General features: G+C 39.6%; 2 protein-coding genes across 2 annotated transcripts; both read right to left on the bottom strand.

Moving 5' to 3' along the window:
* Positions 1 to 72: 72 nt before the first annotated feature.
* On the bottom strand, positions 73 to 6,685 carry tgm5l (transglutaminase 5, like). The gene is made up of 14 exons (XM_023281558.3): positions 6,531 to 6,685; positions 6,240 to 6,422; positions 5,897 to 6,130; positions 5,014 to 5,132; positions 4,437 to 4,565; positions 3,985 to 4,162; positions 3,687 to 3,822; positions 3,433 to 3,536; positions 3,103 to 3,342; positions 2,922 to 2,987; positions 2,613 to 2,825; positions 2,326 to 2,483; positions 1,794 to 1,930; positions 73 to 432 (listed from the first exon to the last, which is right to left on the bottom strand). Exons 1-14 carry the CDS (start codon positions 6,535 to 6,537, stop codon positions 279 to 281), a joined length of 2,058 nt encoding a protein of 685 aa, XP_023137326.2. The 5' UTR covers positions 6,538 to 6,685; the 3' UTR covers positions 73 to 278.
* Positions 6,686 to 10,204: 3,519 nt separating this feature from the next.
* Positions 10,205 to 12,292, bottom strand: pxmp4 (peroxisomal membrane protein 4). Its single transcript, XM_023281560.3, has 4 exons — positions 12,108 to 12,292; positions 11,749 to 11,811; positions 11,457 to 11,655; positions 10,205 to 11,358 (listed from the first exon to the last, which is right to left on the bottom strand). Exons 1-4 carry the CDS (start codon positions 12,218 to 12,220, stop codon positions 11,089 to 11,091), a joined length of 645 nt encoding a protein of 214 aa, XP_023137328.1. The 5' UTR covers positions 12,221 to 12,292; the 3' UTR covers positions 10,205 to 11,088.
* Between the last annotated feature and the right edge of the window lie 4,370 nt (positions 12,293 to 16,662).

The following is a 16,662-nucleotide window of genomic DNA, read 5'->3' as shown; positions in this document are numbered from 1 at the left end:
GGCAGAAAAAGAACTGCAACAACATAAATCCACATTCATACAAACTAGCTATGAAAAGAAATAAACAGATGACACATTTTTTGTGTTTAATTTTTCAAGTCACCCTAACAGCACAACAATTCATTCATTAAAAAAAGCTTTACAAATTCATGTATCAGTGGAGGTAACAATGTTAAATTTCATGGATTAAACTCATAAATAAATAGCAAAATAAATAAATAGAATGTACATTTACATATACATCATAAATGAAACTAGATAAGGAATAGCTGTAGAAGCTAAACACTGTGGACAGAGAGCATCTTGAAGCCTCTGATGGTGGTTCTGATATTTGTGAATGACAGGCTGGCCTGCAGCATCTTTATTCCCACCATGCCGGGAATGAAGGGGATGCGCTGCTGGACTCTTCCTCCTGGAGGCAGTGGACTCATCCTGCAGGGAGACAGAGAAGATATGACACAAATGTTTGCAAAATGTGGAAGTTTTACCATAGTAGTTTTGAATGACTGGCAGCGTCTCTCTGGTCAAAGATGTGCTGTGTAACTTTTTTTCCTGGATGGAGCTGAATGAGTCAGATCAGTTTTTGATAAAGCTAAGCTAAAATAACTGCCATGGTGATGCTGAAACTTTGCACACCTTAGGTAACATCCTTAAATACCTGTTCAGTGCTCACACATACACTATCGTTCAAAAGTTTGGGGTCACTTAGAAATGTCCTTTTTTTAAAGAAAAGCATTTTTTTTTCAATGACCATGACATTAAATTAATCAGAAATACAATCTAGACATTGTTAATGTGTTAATGAAATGTCAGGGAAAATATGTAGTTAACACAAGAGCTAAATGAAACACAGTACAAGACAGTGATCTAATAATTTAAAGAGATGGATCACTCTGCAATAAAATATTATGTAAAGCAAGTATATTAAATGAATTCACTTCAGAGGTATGCTAGCGTTCAAAAGTTTAGGGTCACTTAAAAATGTCCTTTTTTTTTTTAAAGTATTATTTTTTGGGCATCTTTGCCTTTTATTGTATAGCACAGTGAGAGAGAGGCAGGAAAAATGGGTAGAAGAGTGGGGGAATGACATGCAGGAAATTTCCATGAACTGGATTTGAACCCATGACCGCTGCGTCAGAGACTGTAGCCCCTGTTCATGGGTCACCCATCCAGCCAGCTGAGCTATCCAGGTGCTCAAGACAGCCTTCTTTTTGAAAGAAAATATTTTCTTCCCATGAAGATAACATTAAATGAATCAGAAATCCAGTCTAGACATTGTTAATGTGGTAAATGACTATTCTAGCTGGAAACGGCTGATTTTTAATGGAATATCTCCATAGGGGTACAGAGGAACATTTCCAGCAACCATCACTCCTGTGTTCTAATGCTACATTGTGTTAGCTAATGGTGTTGAAAGGCTAATGATTAGAAAACCCTTGTGCAGTTATGTTAGCACATGAATAAAAGTGTGATTTTTTATGGAAGACATGAAATTGCCTGGGTGACCCCAAACTTTTGAACAGTAGTGTAATCATGAACCAGATCTGCATGCAGCAGCAAAGCATTTCTTTTATCACCTAGTCATGTAGTCCTGCCAGAGCAATCCAAACATGCAACAGGAACAAACCTACATTCCTTCCACAAAGACGGACTGTTCTGTAATGTACTGCTCATTGACACTCCTCTGTTTGAGCATTCCTTCACCTTTTCATTTGCAGCCATTCAAGGTGTTCATAAGTTAATGATATTAAACATACAGTACATATTATAAAAATAAAGATCCGGGTTCTTACCTGAACTGAAGCTTGCCCTGGATCAGTCCGGCCCCAGCTACAGTCAGTACTCCGGTCACCGGGTGAGAGAACGGGTTGGTGAAGGTCACTGTGGCTGCATGCTCTTGGTTGAGCACGATGGAGTGTTCATCTGCAACCTGAAGGAGAAACATGTCAGTCAAACCAGAATACTCCCTTATATTAACATTTACATGTTAAGGTGAATAAATAAAAGAAATGTTGCCTTTATTCACTACAGCTCCTGACTGTAGCTACATGATTTTTACTTTCATTGATTTAAATCTCTTGCAGCTGCTGCACCGTTGTATCAAATAAGTCAGATTTATGGATGACTTGTAAGTTTTTCTCAACATTATTGTTTAGCATTATATATTGTGTATCTGTATTTGTTGTTGCTAAATTTCAAAGTAAAGTTGGGCATCTTGGAACAATTATTTTCTGTGAATTGTCCAGCTGAATGGAAAAGATAGACTCTACTATTTATTCCTGGCTAACTCCCCCATTAAAGCTAACAGTTAAGTTCATATAGTACCTCTATGATGAGCTCAGGGCTGGCAATGTTGAACTCCTCTGAGGCCAGGACCCTCTCCTCACTGTTCATGTCCTCCACGACCACTGCAAGGTTGATCATGTCGTCTCCCACCACGTCCTCGTACTGGGCAGGAGAGATCTCCTGCTGCAGCGCCTTGACTGGAAGGAAGCAGGGAGAGGACGGTGTGTGAAATTCATCATCAGGTCACATTAGAATGAATTATGAAATCAGAACAATCCATCAGAAGTTAAAGATTGTAGTTTGTAGATAGTGTAAAGTGAATGTACCTTCCATGGGTGCCAATTGTACGACACCGTGGTTCTCCCAGAAGGTGTCTGATGGGCTGTTGTTGTATTCTTTAGCCTGGGCGTTCAGATGCACCTTGATCGTCTTGGCAACGCTGTCCTTGTTCACAACCTGCACTGTCAAGCGGACAGGCTCCCCGGCAATCGGAGTTTTATCCAGGTTCAGGAAGACAAGTACTCCCTTGGATGAACTTTCTGAATACACATGAAGAAAACCAGTCCATGAGAAAACACGGATTTAAAGTCTAAAGTCTCATCTTTGTTGTTTTTTTTTTCAAAATGACAAATTACCTCTTCTTAATGTTGACTCCTCTGAAATCGTTGATGAACTTCTTGATGAAAGTGTTGAAGTTGGACCTGTTTTGTTAAAAAAAAGAAAAGAAAGAAAGCACATTAACTATTGTCTCTTTCTTTGAACATTATTTCACTAGTGAGCTTTCGAATGTAAACATTTTCTGTTTTAAGGTCATACTTTTGATGAACTTGTAGTCTGATGTGACGTTCTGCATTCTGGGGAAGCCGACAGCTTTGGTGCAGATGAGGGATCCAACTCTCTCTGTGTCTTTGCTCATGCTGAGGACCCTCCCCTGGCTCAGGATGATGGTGTGGACGTCTGCGTTCACCTCAGCGTAGACAAACGGGACGTCATAACGCGCTTCGATGAGCCGGTTCTTGATTGCTTTGACCGGTGCTGGGCCACAGCAGAACACTCCTGCAATAAATGAAGACAAGAAGATTAGGAAAAAGTTCACAGATGGCTTAAAAAGTAACACAGCTAATTTGATAAATGCTTCTTACACACCTCCACTCCTCTCCTGGGGAGTCGGGTCAAGAACCTGCCAGCCATTCATTCCGGCTCCCAGATCCTGGCGAGTCATCCAGCCCTCCACCCAGACATGGAAGTTCCTGTTAAGAAGATCCAGAACAAAATATCACCAATCATAATTATTAATCAACAGCATCAGTGTCTTTAAAGTAGTTTAGATAGTGCTTTTTATGAGGAATACATGTTCTGAAAAGACTCCAAAACAGGCTCAGACTACTCTCACCACTCACCAGATGCTGTCGTTGCTGTGCTTCAGCTTCTGCCCTGTTTCACTGTAGTACTCCTCAATCACCAGGTTGTCATTGGTGTCGTGAGCGGAGTTGAAGTTGGTGATGACACGACAAGGAATGCCAAGAACTCTCATCACTGAAAGACGTAATCAAGACGCAGATGTGAAAATATTTGAACATTGTTTCATGGAAAAAAACGACCTGACTGATGAGACGATATGTTATATTGACGACAATGCCAGAAGCGTAGTAAGAAAAGAGTACATGGTGGACGTTTTTGTAAAAAGATGGTGTTTACCTGTGCACATGACAGCTGCAAACACCCAGCACTGTCCATACTTGACTGGGCTGTAACCAGACTGGGCCCACTGCTTCAGGATGTCCCCACTCCCAGTCCATGCAGAGGGATGGACACCCTGTTTGTAGTTATTTGACCAGTTCCCCTTCAGCACTCCATGGTCATCCTCGCTGTTGATCTAAACACACAGACAAGTAGTTTAAAACATGGAATTTCACAGCTTCACGTAGACAGATTAATAACTACTCTGACTGACTGTTTTACAGATTTAATTATAGTGTCTCTTACAATCTGCAGAATGCAGTGTTTCCAGCTCAGGTCAGAACTTGTTTTAATAAGCAGCAATGATGCTCACATTATCACGCCATAGAAAGTAAACAGTAAGAAAGAACACGATTAAGGGATTCCTTCCCATCTTGATAGTTATGTTCAGGTGTGTTGGTAAATCTCACCATGGCAGAGACAACACGGCTGATGTAGACAGGGTTGCTTCGGTTCAGGTAGTCCCTTCTTCTGTTCTTTTGGTGCTGAGGGCTGACTTGGAGCAGATTCAGACACGCTTCCAGAACACCATGCTCATACTTCACAGGCAAAGAGGAAGAAGAAGAAAATGATTGGTTTTATGATGTATGAAGAGCGCGCTCATAAATTCATGCTTTACTTACTGTCTAGTGACCAACATGTGCTGTTTGAGAGCAGAGTTGGGAATTCACACATGAAAGGTATTTCATCTGTGAATGTTCAGCTGCACAGTTAGAAGTTTTACCTCCACTTAAACATGTATTATCAAAAACAATGAGTTTGTTGCAACTGTTATTTTATAGAAAAGTTGAGTTTAACTCAAGCACTGAAAATACATACAGTGAGTGGACATAAGTAACACTTGTACAATAAAAGCAAAAGTACAATAAATGCTATATTATGCACCCTGACATATTATAAAGAAAAAGTTAAGTCAGCATATGTTCTATAAATAACCTGATCATGCTTTTCTAAAGAAATTTCAGCCAACAGATATCACTTTCATACCTGATCAAAGGACCACGGTCTTGACACAACGTTCTTTGCCGTCCCCATAAACAGCAACCCAGAGTCGCTCTGGACGTATTCTTCTCTCTGGTCCTCAAATGGAATATATACTGCATCCTCTGCAAGAAATAAAACACATTTTAGTACAGCCCAGTGTGTTTTAATGCTACACTGCAAATTGGTATGCAGCACACAATTTTATTCACTACCGTTCAAAAGTTTGGGGCCAACCAGACAATTTCATGTTTTCCATGAAAGCTCACACTTTTATTCATGTGCTAACATAACTGCACAAGGGTTTTCTAATCGTCAATTAGCCTTTCAACACCATTAGCTAACACAATGTAGCATTAGAACACAGGAGTGATGGTTGCTGGAAATGTTCCTCTGTAACCCTATGGAGATATTCCATTAGAAATCAGCCGTTTCCAGCTAGAATATTCATTTACCACATTAACAATGTCTAGACTGTATTTGTGATTCATTTAATGTTATCTTAATTGAAAAAAAAAACGCATTTCTTTCAAAAATAAGGACATTTCTAAATGACCCCAAACTTTTGAACGGTAGTGTAAATAGTGTTAGACTTTGTTGCCTTTCCTATCTTTAATCTGTCTATTATATTAAGTTGGTGTCAGGCATTTTCCTCAATGTATCCGTCTGTCTCAGGCATGATTCACACAAAAAAAGTGATTGTAAAGGTAATAAGTGAACGCATGCCATCATCAGGAGCTCATCCCGCCACACAAACCAGATCTATATGTACATTTCTGGTTTGAGAAAGTCCCTGTTGGTGCAACATTAGCAACTAAAAACCACAGTGAGCTATTCTGATTAACAATATTGCCATTTTTACTACTTCACTGGTTTGACTTGCACTCACCAGAACACCAGGGGTTGCAGAGCAGGGTGAACTTGCCGAATCCACAGCACCTCTTCCCACCCTGACTGAAGATACACAGCTGAAACCTGTAGCGTCCCACTGAGGCAGTGGCAGGAGAGGAGATGTAGATGGTGGGGTTCTGGAGGTTCAAGTCCTTGGGGTCCATAAAGGCTTTCCAACGGGAGGAAGAAATCTTCTTGGAGAAGGTGACGGGCACGATCGCATACAATCGACCTGGATAGAAGAGAGGGAAAGGTACGTTTTAGTTTAGATTGTTGTCTGAGCATTCTCCAACACAGGAATTCATCCACAGGGATACTGAATAAGTCTTTATCCAGACTACCTAACATGATTTTGATCCTCAGAGAGTCAGCCTTGGGGTTGAAGAGTTGGCCCCCCAGCTGCATACTGACTGCGAACGGGGCCCCTCTCCGCACCACCAGAGCTTTGGAGCTGATGAAGCCCTTGGTCTGGTGGCGCTCCATGTTTTCAAGTACCTCCAGACTGACATTTTGTATACTCAAATCTGCAAATAGAGAGGAAAATTACAGACATTGCAAGAGTAAAATGCATTCAGTAGTCAAATCATACAAACTTAAAGTGAATTTCACACGTTTTTGAAGACAAATCTCACCTTCCATTTGTTAGTGTCTTTTTGTTTCTGTCTTTCTTCTTATGCCCCTACTTTGGCCATGTGCAGGTATATAAACCTTTGCCCCACCCTCTGAAAGCATTTCTCATGGGGGTGGTGAGAAAGTGAACTGGTTTTCTTCAGCGGTAACCAAGGCCTTCGAAGTCATGTGTAACAAAACATGAGCTACCAAAAGGCACACCCCTCCTTCTTGGCTCTGTTGCATTTGTACAGTTTCATTTGCACAGCAGGCCTTCGGTGAGCAATCGGACTCACCCATTCCACCAAAGAACAGCGCTGGAGGTGACTGCGTCAGTGTGTTGGGTGTGTGTGTGCCTGCAGTACAGTAGGTTTGCAGCTCAGATACCCTGGGGCAATTGTGCATTGTATATATTAATGTTTGTTACTGATTATCTTGAGTGAATGACGCTCATAAACTCAGTTAAAAAAAAAAATATTGATTGGATATTTCCCATGATAGTTTCTTGGAGTATTTGTGTACAACCTAATACTGTACCAATAATTGCCATTTGACTGTATACTGTCTATACAACCTGCTTGTATTAATTCTCCAAGAATTTAGTGATTTGGCAAATGGCACAAATATACTGTATATATAATTCATTTGTCCTTTTATAAACTGAACAATAATGTAACACTTAGTATGAACAAGATTCTTTGCAGTTCTTTATATATAAACCATAACTCATTTTGCCATGGTACATACAATACTATAAAGTAAACTATGTTTTTTACTATTGAATACAGCAGTAGTAGCACACATTGTACTGCACACCTCAGCAGGTAAAAAGGTTTGTAATAGTAATGTGTGTGCCTTAATTACTGACATTTCTGTCATAAGTGCTTCTAGTATAATTAAAGCCTCTTTCTTGCTCACTGTGTTATAACAAATGGTCAGGTATATTGTCTAAAGCTTGTAAATATAAGTAAACTGTATTTAACAGGCTTTAGTATACAAATCAAAAAGTTACAGTTCCTGTTTGTTTAGAAAACTTGATTGGGAAGATCTTCAAACATGCAGTTTTCCCCCCTTCTTTCTCTCTGTCTCTAAACAAACATCAGAAAGGGTAGAATGACTCTAACATTTTACCCAGAATAGAAGTGTGGGAGGTAAATGGCACTGATTACTATCACGTTGATAAAAAGGCTTGCCATCTGAGGAAACTGGATTTGCTGCGTAAATCTTCTTCCAGTGTAACAGTAGTCACATGTTTACAATGACAGGTATGCAAGTATGATTGGGTGGGATGCATTTTTGGAGAATTAAAGTTGACTTGAAGTCACGACAGGGGCTGTTACTCTATATGCCCCAATATGAGTTAAATATAATATTTTCTTTTTACAGATTCAGTTAAGAGAAATATGAGACCATTCCTCAATTACACCCACCATGTGTTTTCTGTAAGCTGGCACATCCATCCATTATCTATACACCGCTCAGTCCTCACTAGGGTTGGAGTCTATCCCAGCGGATTTAGAGTGAAGGAAGGTGACACCCTGGACAGGTCGCCAGTCTATCACAGGGCTACACATAGAGACAAACAGCCACACCTAAAGGAAATTCATAATTACCAGTTAACCTCAGCATATTTTTGGTTCATGAGGTAGTCACCTGAAATGGTTTTCACTTCACAGGTGTGCCTAGTCAAGGTTCATTTGTGGAATTTCTTGCCTTCTTAATGGGGTTGGGACCACCAGTTGTGTTGTGCAGAAGTCAGGTTGTTACACAGGTGACAGCCCTCATGCTATCCCATCCTTTTTGCGTTTAGTTGGACCATCATTTAATTTTCAACAGGACAATGACCCCAAACACACCTCCAGGCTGTGTAAGGACTATTTGACCAAGAAGGAGAGTGATGGAGTGCTGCGTCAGATGACCTGGCCTCCACAGTCACCTGACCTAAACCCAATCCAGATGGTTTGGGATGAGATGGACCACAGAGTGAAGGCAAAAGGGCCAACAAGTGCTCAGCATCTCTGGGAACTCCTTCAGGTGACTACCTCATGAAGCTCATGGAGAGAATGCCACTAGCGTGTAAAGAAGTAATCAAAGCAAAGGGCGGCTATTTTGAAGAATCTAAAATATAAAACGTTTTGACTTCTTTCACACTTTTTTTTTTACTACATAATTCCATATGTGTTCATTCATAGTTGTGATGTCTTCAGTGAGAATCTATGATGTGAATAGTCATGAATATAAAGAAAAACCATCAAATGAGAAGGTGTGTCCAAACTTTTAACTGGTAGTGTATATCACCATTCCATTCACTAACTCTGTGTTCCCTCGAGATCCTGTGTCCTGTGCTTGTTCTGTCCATGGATGTCTCTAGATCTGGAGCTACACGTGTGATCCACAGCCGCTGGCCTCACCACCTGCTATCCTGCCACCCCCATCCCCCTCATCCCCCTCATCCCCACTCTCACTCAACTGGTCGAGGTAGATGGCTGCCTTCCCCGAGCCTGGTTCTGTCAGATGTTTTTACCCCCTCCCTATCCCAGGGGCTTTTTCGTTCATTCCCACCTCACTCATATGGAATCTAAGGCATCTTTGGATTCTTGTGTTTTCTGTTCTCTGTTCATAATTTGCAAGGTCTGTCCCTTACTATGCTAAGCACTGTGAGATGACATGTTGTGAATCTGCACTATATCAATAAGACTGAACTGAATGACATGAATCTGCATATTAGCATTTTTAGTATGACCATGTTAGCTTCTAACAGTATTTTTTATTTTTTTTTTTAGCTCAGAGTACCATTGCGTGAGTACAGCACATAGCTCTTGACTCTTGATCTCATTAAACTGAAGATTTAGAGCTCCTCTCAGTTGTTGCAAAGTGCCAATTTAGGAATGAACAGTAGTCTGGTACACTCTCCAAGCTCTATGAAAATGTTTCCATGTTTACAGTACAGTTAGCATTAAAGTGACTCAGGTTCCTTTAAGTCCCTAAAGCACTCTATGTGTTCTTTATTTCAGCAATAAGACAGCGATACATATAAAAGTACTTCCAGCCTTGACTTTGAGTGAAAGCATCACAAAGTAGCAGAAAGTTAAAGCCTAATGTAAAAGTACAGAAATAAATGTCTTTTTGCTAGTCTGTGCCTAGAATAGTCTGTCAGTGTTAGATCCTTGTTTATTGTTTGATTACCACTAATAATGCTTAAACTATTGTCAACTTAAATGTAATATATTTGGCTCTGCAAAGTAGTGATAAAGAAGCAGAAGGTGCAATTAAAGGAAAAAACGAAAGCCAGCCTTCACTTGTGAATGCGGTTTGGTCGGTGTTACTTTCTCACGGATGTTTGAAATTCATTGCAATGAAAATGACGGAGGAAAAAAGTTTGACGCTAGGAGGTTGTTTCTAAATTCTTCGACTGGAATGTTTAGGTCCTCTATGCTTCCTAGAAAATGTGAGTGTAAGATGTGTGCCTGCATGTAAAATGCACAACCTCACAATGAGTTTAGAAGGTGATCAAACGCACGACTGCGACATCTTGTATCCAAGACTTACACACTCAGAGATTCTGGATTTTTTTTTTTTATTAGGGCGGATATCATTTAAAAAATTTATAACAAGCAGCAGTTTGTTTAAAGACAAAAAACATACCAGACACACACACACGTATATACACACACACACACACACACACATATATATATATATATATATATATATATTTTTTTTTCATAGCAGATTAGATTTACAGTGTATGTTTTCAATCATGTCTGAAGGAGAGCTTTAAAATCACCCATGAAAAAACAAATATGAAAACTATTATTTAGGCAGTCAAGTAGATCTTTCCAGAAAAAAAAGAAAGAAACATTGGCTACATGTTAGACCACTGCCAGAGTTCTAAAGGTAATTTTCTTCAGAAGTGATGATTCAGCATTTAAAGAAAAGTGAAAACGGGTTGGACTGCAACAGGATTTCAATCAGCCCTCATCATTTTATACAACGGCACACCCAAATAAAACAACAAAAACTTTGACTTGCACATCCAGTATTTTTTGTGCATGTGCTGCAGACACAAAAAATGTCTTTTGTAGGGCTTCATTTGTTGCTATGATCTTAATCTCCAACTGGAAATGTACAAATGCTTTTATTCTTAATGTACATCAGTCTATTATAACATTACCCATATTGCTTTGTTTATTGGCGCTGTAGCTACATGTTTACAGTAGATAACAGCATTTCAGCCTGTACTGCATTGGTCAGCATTTGTCTGTTTTTTTGTGACACAATCAAACAAATTAGACATTTAATCAATATACAAACAAGAGAAAATCCAATCAGGTAGATGCAAATGCCATTTAAAGTAACAGCAAAAACACTGGTTTAGCTCTGTAGTTGGAAATTTGGTGCAAGTTGGCACAGAAAAAAATGTCATTGAATGAAAACATAAAATAAGGCCTCCAACAACACAAATTATGATTCTGCAATAAATTTAAAAGGTAACAATCAATAGCTAGATTTGGAATATTTGATCATTACAAAAAAATAATAATTCTGGAAAACCTTTCAATAAAGAGAAAATCTAAAACTTCATTTCTGAGAAGCAGTCCGTGGTTTATTATAAACAAGGAAGTCTGAGATGTCGTGCCACACATTGCTGTCGTGGTAGAGGTAGTTCATGGAGGACTGCAGAGAGGGCTGAAGAGTGTGGGGGTAATACTCAAAGAGCCACAAGACGATGCCCCAAACCAGTGTGGCAAAGAGCGGGAAGGGGTCTTGCTTGGGCTGAGGGATAATTCCTTTCTCTACAGCCAGCCGGGACAGGGCGAAGAGGATCCTGGACAGCAAATACATGTTGATCTAAAGTAAAAAACATGGAATTTTTACCTCGGTGATAAGTCTTTTTCCATAATGTGCTTGCAGACAGGATAAGTGACCAAGCCTTTGTCTGATCATACCTGGCTGTTAATGTTGTTATTGTCTCCAAACACTAACCATCCTCCAACGCAGGCAGCCAGAAAGGAGTGAGACTGTAAGCTCTTTCCTTGGATCTTCTGCTGCAAGGCTTGTAGTCCTTTGTACGTGAACACAAAGCACGCCAGGTTTCGGGAGTGGGTGTACGTGGCCTTCAAAATGGCTTTGAGCTTGTCCTTTAAACTAACAGAAAGAAAAACACTTGTTTGCACTTTAAAGGCAAGGGGAGTAGTAGAACTGCAGTTTATACCAATAAATTACAACTCATCGTCTCACCTGCCATTTCTAAACAGAAATGTCATCACCAGGGCATGTGGAGCTCTGATCTTTGCCCCATATCTGAGAAATAAGCACAATGTCAAAGGAGGCACAGCTGGCTAACAATAATGTATAAAAATGGTCAAGCATCCTCAGTTTTCTTATTATAGTCAACACAAACAGTTGCCCTTTAATTCTAACTGCTGCACAACTTCCCACAGTGGCTCCAAGTAATGGGTAATTGAGGAGAATGACAGGTAAAGCAGAGAACAGCTGCAAACCTCCAGCTGATTAGCCGAGGAGCTGTTAGCCACGTTAGCAGTGGTTAGCTTCAGTAAGCTAAGCTAACTGGCTACTTAGTTCAATTTTTCACTCACACAGCGCCGTTTCTGAATCCTTTCAGCACAGCCAATGCAGCTCTGTACTTCTCCTCCTGTAGGAGATTATTGACGGTGTACAGGAGAGTTTTTACCAGATCAGGACCTGCCATGACTTTCAATGCAACGGAGGGGACGCAAATTCATGTTGGATACAAGATACCGAGTGTGTGCTACGTTGAAAAGTCGCCGAGGTGCTGCGCTGCATTAAAGGTTCCGACCTGCACATCTCTGGTGTCTTTGGTGTCATTTAAAATTGGAGTAATTCAATTTTATAATAAAAAGGGGAAAAAAAGATAAGCATAGATAATTTGGCCTAGAGTCATTAGTCGATTATCCACACCTGTACAATATACAATATACCAAGGGATATGTACATTACTTTTTGCACTAAGTACAGCATTCTCTGCTTTTGCACTGTACCATCACATTCATCATGTTGCACAACTGTGTTTATATATTCCTTTCTAGCTTGTAAATATCTGTATATATTGTGTTGGGTTTATTTTTTTATTACTAGTATTTTTTCCTCTTCTTCTTACAATAGTTTTTTTTTTCCCTCTCTCTTTCCTTATTTCTAGGGTGACAACAGCCGAAACCAAATTCCTTGTATGTTGTGTACGTACTCGGCCATTAAAGCTGATTCTGATTCTCATTATACATGTAAATTTTGGAAATTCTAGATCAAAGTCGATTGCATAAGTCAAGAAATTATGGCCTCTATTTCTTTCCCATTTTCAAAAGCCTGAGGTTTCTGTTGTAAAACATTATTACACTTTCATGCGAGTAGCTAAATGACCAACACAGTTACAAATCAAAGTCTGGAATGACACAACAAATACACCCTTTTCACATTTTAACACTGAATAGTGAGTAAACTGAAACTGTATCTAAATGCACCAGAACCGTAGTTAATATAGTGAGTAAACTGAAACTGTACCTAAATGCACCAGAACCGTAGTTAATGTCGTTAGTACCACATGTGCTCATTTACTATTTAATCTCAAAATGGCTGTGTGTTGAGCCATAAAGCTACATACCAGACTTTAATGTGCAACTGCATTAGTCATTTAGCTATTGCTCATTATGTGGAAGTGGATGCCTCATAAGAAGTTTGGATTGTATTTTATAAAAGATTTCTGAGGAAATGAAAACACTAATCTTTAGGCAGGTTCAGCCACAAATTTTAAGATTTTGAAAATGGGAGAGAAACAAATGCCATGAGTCAGCTTAGGAGTGTACACATATGCCGCATTCTGCTACATTTTCCAAGTCAGCACCTGTATATTCATGTCATTCAAAGAGACTGCTCCTTGATCAACACTTATTTAATACTCTGTATCATATTTCATATCTATAATAAAGCATAATTTTAGTAGTAAGCATTTTAAAAGTGTTCACATCCTCACCTTAAACAAGCAAAAGCAACAATATAGCACAGTAACGATTTATAAAGCAAAAGCAGCTCAATATGTTTAACGTGATTTTATTAGATTAGTACAGCCGTGGCATGAACATGTATCTGTCCTCCTGTTGAAACTGGTCAAGATGGAGCTATGTTTAATCACATATTTGTATGCAAATTGTCGATGACCCAACTAATAAATACACAGTAGATGATAGTATTTAATTCAAATGAATGTCTTGCAGTATAAACAACAACAACAACAAAATTCTCTTCTAAATTTCTGTGGAGTCTTTAGGAGCTGTGGCAAGCAATTTGGTGATTAAGATCGAATACAGACACAGCTAATACAGTGTCTGGGAAAGGGTGTTGCAATGGGGCTTCTAACGGGTAGGGGCCAAAGATATATCTTCCATCCATTATCTATACACCGCTTAAACCCCATTAGGGTCGCGGGGGGGCTGCAGCCTATCCCAGCTGACTTAGAGTGAAGGCAGGGGACATGCCAACTCCACACAGAAAGACTCACAGAAAGGCCAAGATTCAAACCCAGGACCTTCTAGCTGTGAGGCGACAGACAATGCTGAGTTGTACTTTACAGACTGCAAGATGACAGCATCCAACAAAAATGTTGTCTTATGTTTATTTACGTTAATGAAGGTTCTGTTCTATTTAGGTACAGAGTCTTCATTACTGTGATTAGTAACACGGTGTTTGCTATTTCACATCAGAATGGAAGCTCTGGGGAAAAAAAGTCTATCTGTTATTTCTCATAAGCCTTAAAGCTACGTACCCGACTTTGATACATAACTGCATTAGTCATGTAGCTTCTGCTTGTTATATAACGAGTGGGAACAGCTCACACAGTTTCTGTAGAAGGAGGAGGTTTACAGTTAGAGAGGGCCTAGATTATAATCTCACATCTGTTCTAAGAAGAGCAGGTCGTTTGTCAATGTCATTAATGTAGAGCAATATTCTTTCTCACATACCTGTACTGTACTAGCTGTGTCTACTTATACATTATGCAGTCAGCTAAATGACTAATGCATACCAAAGGCTGGTATGTAGTTTATGTAAGTTCAACAGCTACTACAAATAGACCTTTTCCAGTCACCATTTTGACATGAGATAGGAGCTAAACACAGGTGTTACTCAGAAATAAAAGGAAAATCTAGTATACAACAGAAGTGAATACACCACTGTACAACAACACTTCAATGTCAAATGATTTCATACTGCATCACTTCTCAAAAACTGCATTATTTCTAAGTCGACAAGTAGTAAAGTCTTACGGCTACTCAAAAACGATACATTTTTAAAAATACTTCAGAGAGATATTGAAAATACAGGCCACAAAGTAAAAATTCAGTGCAACAAAAGTGATCACAGTAACACAAATTACAAAACCTGTGACTATAAAAACAAACATGACTACACCTGTGGTTCCATGTTGGCCTAACTACATGAACATGGCTATGAAATGACCTGTGAACATTCTGTCTGCATCATGGATCCACGTGGAGGGAAAATCAAACAGGGATACAAATAGGGAAAAAGCACACAGGAAGACCTGGGATCGAGTAAAATCAGTGGAAACACAGTTGTAGCGCTACTCATGAGGCACAGAAGGTGAATTTGTTCTACTCAGGTGGGGTCCAGCAAGTTTGGCATGAATATCACCATGACAACCACAGTGAACACATGGTCCTGGCAGTGAAGCACAGAAGTGGGAGAGGGATGATATGGTGGGACTGCATGAGTGCAAAAGTTGTCAGGGAGATAACATTTCTAGATGGTGCCATGGATGCCTGTGGAAGTATTATAAACTACAGGCAGACAAGGCTGCCAGTCTACATAAGCTTGGCAGAAGAAGAACATTCCAGTTTGACAGTGATACACAGCACACTGCCAAAATCACACAAGTGCTTCTAAAGAAGTAAAAGGTGAAAAGTCAGTGGCCAAATGTGTCGCCTGACTTGAATCCAACAGAAAACTTCTCAGGTATTTTAAAGAGAAAAGCAGAGTAACACAACACCCTTCAGCCAAGAGCAGCTGAAAAAGTAGTCTCAGAAGAACTTTGAAACGTCTTTCCAGAAGACTGGCCATCATTGCAAATACTGAAAAAATAACAAAAGCTTTGAATCTTAGGAATGAAACATGTACTGACTTGAGTAGCAGTGAGTTCCTATGGTAAGGCCTGCAATTTTATTTTTTTTAGTTAATCTAAACTTTTAATTCTTAATTTTACACAAGTCGAACCATCTGCTGTTCAACACAGAACTGATGGAGTTTTGTTAAGGTAGTACAACTTGAATCGTTGGACATATAAAAAAAGTCAAAAGCCAAAAAAAAGTGACATTCAAATATTTTGTTGGACTTCTTTTAGCTTTGAGTATGACACTCATTCACTGGCATCGTTTCGTTTCGCTTCTGCAACGTCAGAGCATTTATTTGTCCAGAGATGCATTCATTTTCTACCAAGATCTTATATTGATGGGAGAGTTGGACAAAGTCTTGTCCAGCACATCCCAAAGATTCTCAATGGGGCTGAGGTCTGGACTCTGTGGAGGACAATCCATGTGTGAAAATGATGTCTCATGCTCCCTGAACCACTCATTCACAGTTTGAGCCCCATGAATCCTGGCATCGTCATCTCAGAACATGCCCATAAAATCAGGGAAGAAAAATTCCATTGATGGAAAGACCTGGTCATTCAGTATATTCAGGTAGTCAGCTGACCTCATTCTTTGGGAACATAATGAACCTGACCAACCCCAGATCATAACCCAAACCTCCACAGGCTTGTAGACACTAACCATGATGAGTACATCATTCATCCTCCTCTCTTCTTACCCTGATGCCTCCATCCCTCTGGAACAGAGTAAATCTGGACTCATCAGACCACATGTTCCTGGAAAATGATGGTTCTCCACTATCCTTCAGGTTTTAATAATGCATTGGACGGTTCTTAACCTGATTTTAGTAGTTTCAGAAATCTTGGTAGTTTTCTTTGCTTTGATGCATGCCAGTAATTTCACCCTTCTGAGACAGATTAACATCCTTTCCATGACCACAGGATGTATCTTCCAACATGGTTGTTTAAGAAATGAGAAGCTCCTCATTTCATCAGCTAGAGTTAAATAAGTTGCT

This window comes from Amphiprion ocellaris, chromosome 5, assembly GCF_022539595.1.
Source record: "Amphiprion ocellaris isolate individual 3 ecotype Okinawa chromosome 5, ASM2253959v1, whole genome shotgun sequence".
Classification (NCBI taxonomy): Eukaryota; Metazoa; Chordata; class Actinopteri; family Pomacentridae; genus Amphiprion; species Amphiprion ocellaris.
The sequence above is the reverse complement of the archived record's forward strand: the minus strand, read 5'-3'. Positions and strand labels throughout refer to the sequence as shown.